This window comes from Cynoglossus semilaevis, chromosome 9, assembly GCF_000523025.1.
Source record: "Cynoglossus semilaevis isolate Cse_v1.0 chromosome 9, Cse_v1.0, whole genome shotgun sequence".
NCBI lineage: Eukaryota > Metazoa > Chordata > Actinopteri > Pleuronectiformes > Cynoglossidae > Cynoglossus > Cynoglossus semilaevis.
Genome location: NC_024315.1, coordinates 14,885,229 through 14,892,728, shown reverse-complemented (window position 1 = coordinate 14,892,728; position 7,500 = coordinate 14,885,229). Strand labels below are relative to the sequence as shown.

The window sequence follows — 7,500 nt, the reverse complement described above, 5'->3', positions numbered from 1 at the left end:
CTCCTTGTACAGAAGGAAAAAATTGAAAATCATGCATTGCAGAGGAATTCATTGAACAGATTTTTATTGGATTTATTGGATTAAAAAGTGAGAAAAGACATTAAAGTGTTCAGCGGCTTCAGAGACTTCTGCAGGTGTTTTATTAAACTGCCACATCAGAACAGAACTACTGCTAAATAAATTACCCTTGAGGACAATGAGAAACTGAACTGCGTAGGAAAACTCACAAACTGCTGTCAGACTGCTGTCACTTCACAGACATTCTCCAAGACAAAGGTTTGAGCAGATCAGTAAAAATGTTCACTTTGGCCGTTTGTTTGTCAGCCTTGTCAGTCAACAGGGACTGGCCTTAAAAACTGATGGATTTTACATAAAAATCTAAAGCAAAATTCATCTCAACTACATATGTATGTCCATCGTTGATTTTGTGTTCAACCAACATTACCATTGTCGTCCTCCAGGTGACTATGTTTCTGTGCTGTGCCACCATCCTGGCCATCATCCAGTATTGTAACTTCTGTCAGCTGAGTTTCTGGATGCGCTCAGTCCTGGCCACTGTGACAGGGGTCACTCTGCTTGTGCTGGTCTATATCCCTCTACACAAGAACAGGTGAGCAGCAGTTTGCTGTTGGCACATTCACAGAAATACCAAATGCAAATATGTTGTACCTCCATGGTTGGAGAGCACAGATCCATTTGTGAAGGTAGTTGGTAGGGTTTATTTCCATGCTCTTTAAACTGTCCTCCAACAGGCCAAGGAAGTGAAAAAAAAAGTAACAATCACCGTACATACTCAGGCATTGAAATAGAGACTAAAGGTTGTTAAAGATTAAGGCTGGCACACAAAATCAGATTTGGAATAGGTAGGTCCATTTAGTGTCCACTCTCACATAATTTAAGGCAAAACCACAAATGTAAAGTCGTATTCACTCTCACCATGACGGTGATCTTTAATATTAAGAGATGTATTTTTTTCATCTCTCATATACAGGTGCACGTTTGCTTTGAGAGTATTAATAGAGAAGTTCATAGGGCTGCAGGCACTGTGGTGTTGTGAATTTAGAGAAAGCATACAGTATAATACGGCGACTTTGTAGGAACTGTGGTACTGTACGAGGTGGTCAGGAGTGGCAGTCAAGTATTTGAGGGCCATTCAGGGTGCAGGCAGGATGGAACTGATGGAGGTGAGTGTCGTAGGTGATTTATGACAGAAGATGAAGACGATTTGTCACATGACAGCAAGGTTGAAAGGGAAGGTTTAGAAGACGGTAGTGAGACCTGCTATGGTGTATGGGTTAGAGACAGAGGCTCTGTCCAATAGACAAAAGGCCTGACCAGGATGGACAGGATTAGAAATGAGATGGTGTTGAAGATGAAGGCAGATGATCCACAGTGGCGACCCCTAATGGGAATTGCCTGTATTTTCATCTCAGCTTAACTGAACATCTTGAGTCCTTAAAGCTATATAAAAAATAATATTATTATATATAATAACAGTGAGATAACACCAAAGATCTGTATAGATGTCTTGATCATTTTAAGGTTTCCTTGATTATTGCTGCCTTGTGACCAAAACCTCTTCTGACTTTTTCAGCTTCGATAATAACAGCTTACCTCTTCATGGGTGAGTGTCTCCGTGGAAACAGGGGTTTGATGCATGGCTGGCATTTGAGTCACCTCTCTTGTTGCCTCGCTATTATATATTACCTTACGATAAGACAGTACTACTTGGTTTTAATCATTTCCACCCTTAACTAGTGGTATTTTTAGTTAATATTCCTTGTGGTAAAAAAGACCAAAATCACCAACAATCCCTGTGGATCTCTGTGGAAATTGTACTAAACCAAACATATTCCTAAACTTTTCATTCAATTTCCCCTGAAGCCTGTAGTCTCAGAGCTACAGTTTCAGTAAAACCAAATTGAAGAATATACATAAATATGCATTCTATGAAGCCATATATAGATATAACATCCTAAAATTATTGATTTTGAGCACATTTTTAAGTCAGTCCTTTAACAAAATCCTTCTTTATCTGCATTTTGAGCTTATTGTACAGTACGTTACCAAATTTCTTGAAATGCATTTATAATTTTCTTTTCCTTCATGATGGCATGTCATCTTGATTCGTGTCTGTGTAATTTTACTGTATCATTCTTCACTTGTTTTTTCCCTAGGCTGAACGTCTCAACATCAAGTGATCGTTTATCAGAATCAGGCCGTGACACTCCCCCACGACTTCTTGACCTTTTGGTTCCAGAAGCTGTATTGGCTTTTTTCCTGCTCCTTCTCCTGGTTTGGTTCCTCAATCGTGAGTTCGAGGTTAGCTACCGCCTTCATTACCATGGCAATGTGGAGGCTGATAAACATCGCTCTAACATCCAGATGATGCGAGACCAGGCTGAGTGGTTACTGGGCAACATCATCCCCATCCATGTCGCTGAACAGCTCAAGGTCTGTGATTTATTTAAAGCATCAACATGACAGGTATGAAAGGGAGTGAGAATTTTGTTTTTCTTTCTGTGGCTGTGCAGTTTATTGACCTTTGAGGTTGTAACCTGCCTCTGCCCTTTGACTGTTGAAGTTGGTTCCGCAGTGTCACGCAATCCTGAAAGGATTAAACTGTGGAAATTGTGGAAGAAACTGCATCTGTTTCATCATACAGGCTTTGTAGCATGAGGACATAACAGAAGCCAAAAAATGCTGCTAAAGCTTCATCTTGGTCTTTGCATGAGCTCTTGTTTGGTGCCAGTACGTCAGTGATTATCAACTGATGGGTAGCTGGCCATATCCGGCTCGCTAAACCATGCAATGTGGCCAGCGACTGGATTCCATTAAAACATCAAACAACAGTGTTTGACAAAAATGAGATTTTTGTTTCATTTTATTTGAGTCCAGAAAAGTCTAACCCTCTGACAATATAGATGGTGACCCCTTCATTTATAAATAAATAATAAATAAATAAATAAAAACACAGACATTTTAAGGACATTATTTAATATTTTTTAAACACTTTTTAAGATAAGACATATGTTAATTTCACAACCTTCAGTGTATATCCAACTTTTCCAGTGTTTGTTACAGGCTCCTATTGACCACTACGTGTTTGGCAATAAAGAGCAGATGCTCCTGCTTTGGGGTCCGATGTCTTCAGTAAATCAGCTGTTTCAAAATCTGGCCACTCTCAGTCTCAAAAACAGGGTCTAGACCAGACTACATTATGCCTAAACTTTTATTCATTTATTGAATACTGATGTTCTGTATGAGTCTGTAAAGGACCTCGACCAACTCACGTGACACAACATGACACTTATGTATCATCTTAAACTTCAGTTACAGTTATGTGTATTTTTTATTTAATACATATTTTAACCACTTGACACCATTTATATACAGATATATTGTTTGCTCAGAATCTGTTCTCTCCCAACCTGTTTTTTTCTTTTTCAGGTGACCCAGAGCTACTCTAAGAACCACGACAGTGTGGGTGTAATCTTTGCCAGTATTGTAAACTTCAGTGAGTTCTATGAAGAGAGTTACGAGGGTGGAAAAGAGTGCTACCGTGTCCTGAATGAACTAATCGGTGATTTTGATGAGCTCCTTCACAAACCTGAATTTGAAAGTGTCGAGAAAATTAAGACAATTGGTGCTACGTACATGGCAGCGTCAGGGCTGAACGTACGGCAGCCGGCGGAGAATGATGATGACTCCCCCCATGGTCACCTGAGGGCACTTTTCAATTTTGCCCTGGAGATGATGGGTGTCCTGGATGACTTTAACAAGAACATGCTGGGTTTTGGCTTCAAGCTCCGTATTGGATTTAACCATGGCCCACTGACAGCGGGGGTGATTGGCACTACTAAGCTGCTCTACGACATATGGGGAGATACAGTCAACATCGCCAGTCGCATGGACTCTACTGGTGTGGAATGTCGGGTGCAGGTGAGCGAGGAAAGCTATGCTATTCTCAGCACAATGGGTTTAGAATTTGACTACAGAGGTACTGTGAATGTTAAGGGCAAAGGTCAAATGAGGACTTACCTGTACCCAAAAAGTGGGGAGAGCATATATCAAGATTGTATGGATCAGGATGTCGGAGGTGCATCAATATCTCTGGCACTGCCTGCCAATAAAGTTTCAGGGACTGTCTCCCAGGGGCCAGCTCCTCCTCCCACTTCTTTTACTCCAAGAGCAGAGCCACAGCCTGCTCCAGGGGAGTCCACAGAGATGAAGGAGGAAGGATATAGGGACGTTCCAAATCACCAAGGACAGACTTCCTCCACAGACATTCACCCCCCTCCCTGCCCTGAACTAGATACAGAGTATGGTGGTGCACAATCACCTCTGTGGGTGCAACATTCTCCTCTTACACCTCAGAGGGTTGAGGACGGGGAAGCCAATGAGCTAACGAAACTCAATGAGGAGTTCTATGCCCGCCTCTGATCTCTTCCTCACTCAGTATCTGTCCACTATTCCCCCACGTGCCGACTTGTTAAGACAGCATGAAGATGGAGGTGGAATGTGCTTCTCACTATGCAACACATTTTTTCACGGATGAAGAAGAGGGAGCTTGTCATGTCGACACCAACCATTGCTACATTGGCTACCAAAGTGGCTACTACTATCCAAATGTTAATGTTTCCCAAGGCTTTGGTGAGTTTGGTCTGTGTTGAGCACAGTTCACTGAGGATGAAAGGCTTAAAGGGAATATGCGGGAAAAGATTTGCGGTGTAGCTGATGAGGGTTTTTCACATTATTTTTGTTATCAAGTGCCTTCAGGACAAGATCAATGACTGAACAAATACGAATGCTGAACAAAGTTTTAACAATATTATACTACATACATGCTGTAGTTTTTATATTTCTTATGAAACAAAACCCAAATGTTGTTCCAAACCTTTTGTTTAAACTTGATCAAAGTCTTGACTTTATAAAAGGGAAGTTAACTTTCGATACTTGGGCTGAGCAGGGAACTAAAGGAAGACGAGGGACTCACATAAAGCAGTGTTAATTTATGTATTTTGTGTTGACATGAGGGTTTAATATATTATTCATTTGTGATAGTTTAATGCTACAATGCCAGCTGCATAGTTCTTAGATTGTGTGTCGCAGCTGAATGCACATTTAATCACAGTTCTTGCACAGTGTTTTGTCGACCACTTGCATATGGTCGTCGTTATCTTGAAAATGCTTTGGATATTGTGAACACACTTACTGTCTTTTGCAAGCACAATCAGAAGCACAAAATCTCAATAGATAAGGGAATATAAAGTACTTTGGGAAGCAAAAAGGGTTTTTCGTTTTTTTTAAAGCAAGGTTTTCACAGAAGTAGGAAAGCACTTAAAATACTTTAAATCATACTTAAGATTTAATTTAAAAAATCTTAAGCCCAGCCCCAACTATATTAACTCAAATCATCTTATTTTAATTTGATTAATTTTATTTTATTTCAACTTCTCAAAACCAATCCAGCACCCTAATCCACTGTTTGCAGTATTTTTTTTAAATTAAAACCAAAGAGGTGTTCCCTGTTCATTCTGTTCTTTTATTAGGTATGTACCACTTTATGCCTGTTCACATGCTGTATTAGAACATTTCATGTTTCCAAAAAACACAAACAAAAAACATTTTTATATTCATTGCTATGGGATACATAAACATGCATAAAATTGACATTTGTTTATTGTTGACAAATTTAAATTGAAAAAAATAAATTCTCCTCAAAATAAATGGAAAATACGGCAAGGATATTAAACATTCTTACTACATAGTGTCAGGCCATACATGAACTGCATTAGAACATGGTGTTACCAGGGCAGTAGAGGGTGTTTGTTGGAGCGTATTTTTAGTCATAGATTTATTGTGCTAGTGCGTATTATTGGCAGCAGAGTGAGAATGTACAGTATGTGATGTAAGTTTAAAATAACCAACATACTGGGATTTGTTCTGTGGAGAAGAAAACAGTGGATAAATAGAGCACAGCCAAATCAGATCAGGTAACAATTCATAGACAGTTCTTATCAGTTGTGTTTGTTTTTTTTAAGTCGTAACAACACCGAATGAAAGCAGACTCATCCTCTAGGGTTCCCACAATGTGTTGGCATGGTTGGCTACAGAGTGAGAAGACAGATCAACCCTTACATTCTTTGAGGAATCGTGGAATTTAACAACTATTTCTATACAGTCTGCCTGAAGACATATTAGTTCTCACTAAAGTGGTGAAACATTGAAATTGGACCCTGTCTTTATCCCACCACTTTGACAAACCTCTACTGTAACATTATATTCAAATTGTACCCCATTAATGGAGCAGTGGCTGCAGTGCAACCTTAACGAGCAGACTCTTTGGTGTTCCTGAAAGACCACGGCTGTATTTTGAGTTTCTTGGTTTTTAAGGTTTTGTTTGAAATCATGCTTTTGTCACAATATAAATTGTGATTCATTTGTGATGGAATTATGTTCGATGTTTTGACAACTTTCCCTTATTTTCCCCACATGCAGTAGGCTCATCAACCAGCCCTCTTCAGAGGGATTGTGTGTGTGTTTGTATGTGTGAATGCAAACTACAAAAACATAATTGTGAGGACTCTTTGACATTTTTGTCATTGTGCACTTAAGGGATCACCTTTTCACAAGTATGATTTTATTGTCGCTATCCTTACTTGTACAGTAAATAAATTCACATTTCTGTATTCATTGAAAAGGAAGCTTGAAATTAATGTAACATGACCCTGTTAGAACTCCAATCAAAGAAACATCTCTACCTTGGTATTTATGTCTGCACCATGAGGAGCATTTGCCTACTCTTTACTGATAGTTTTACTTTATCATTCAAACAGTACAGAAGAAAAGAAGCTTGTCAACTGATTTAAAATGTAAAAATATGCAATGGATGGTATAACATCTGTTATATGTGAAATTAACTCTTAACAACAATGATTACGTTTGATTGTAGGACAGCATGAGCATGGCACCGTCCCCACACACTGCTCCCCGGGCGCTCAAAAAGTTGTCCACTGTTCACTTTGGTGATGGGTTAAATGCAGAGGTCACATTTGGTTGTGTGCAGTGATGTGTCACAATGACAAGGAGTTCACTTTCCTTTATAAAGTCAGAACATGTTTTCAAGGGAATTAATAAAGAATGCCAACACAGCAGGTATAAGAGTGGACAAGGTACAGCATATCATCAGGAGTGGGGATGTACAGTCATTCTATCTGTGAACCTTCAGAATGTAAAACCCTTGCGGTGTCTTTGAAGGAAATACCCTAAGCCTTAAAACCCAGACTATACGTTGTTTTATCCATTCCTTGTATGTTGTCTGTCTTCCAAAAGCACCACCAGTGCCTTTCAAATAAGTTAAAGAACATCTGGACCGTAACTCTTTAAGATTCACATCCTTTCTGTTGCTATGTTTTTAAATGTGTCACCCTGTTTGTTCTTCCATTCATATTGATAAAAAACTCTCCCTTATCAATTATAAACAAAGCTCGACACAGA

General features: G+C 39.3%; 1 protein-coding gene across 4 annotated transcripts in view; it reads left to right on the top strand.

Moving 5' to 3' along the window:
• The window catches only part of LOC103384091 (adenylate cyclase 9), a 26,881-nt gene extending 19,552 nt beyond the window's left edge, over nucleotides 1-7,329 (top strand). For 3 of the 4 annotated variants that reach the window (XM_025058530.1, XM_025058528.1, XM_025058531.1), the window contains 4 exons: nucleotides 462-610; nucleotides 1,595-1,624; nucleotides 2,178-2,454; nucleotides 3,451-7,329. In XM_025058530.1, the coding sequence (XP_024914298.1) occupies nucleotides 462-610; nucleotides 1,595-1,624; nucleotides 2,178-2,454; nucleotides 3,451-4,443 (1,449 nt within the window). In that variant the 3' untranslated portion in view covers nucleotides 4,444-7,329. The remainder of the gene's footprint in view (nucleotides 1-461; nucleotides 611-1,594; nucleotides 1,625-2,177; nucleotides 2,455-3,450) is intronic. The other variant, XM_025058529.1, reaches the window with a different exon arrangement.
• The last annotated feature ends 171 nt before the right edge of the window (nucleotides 7,330-7,500 follow it).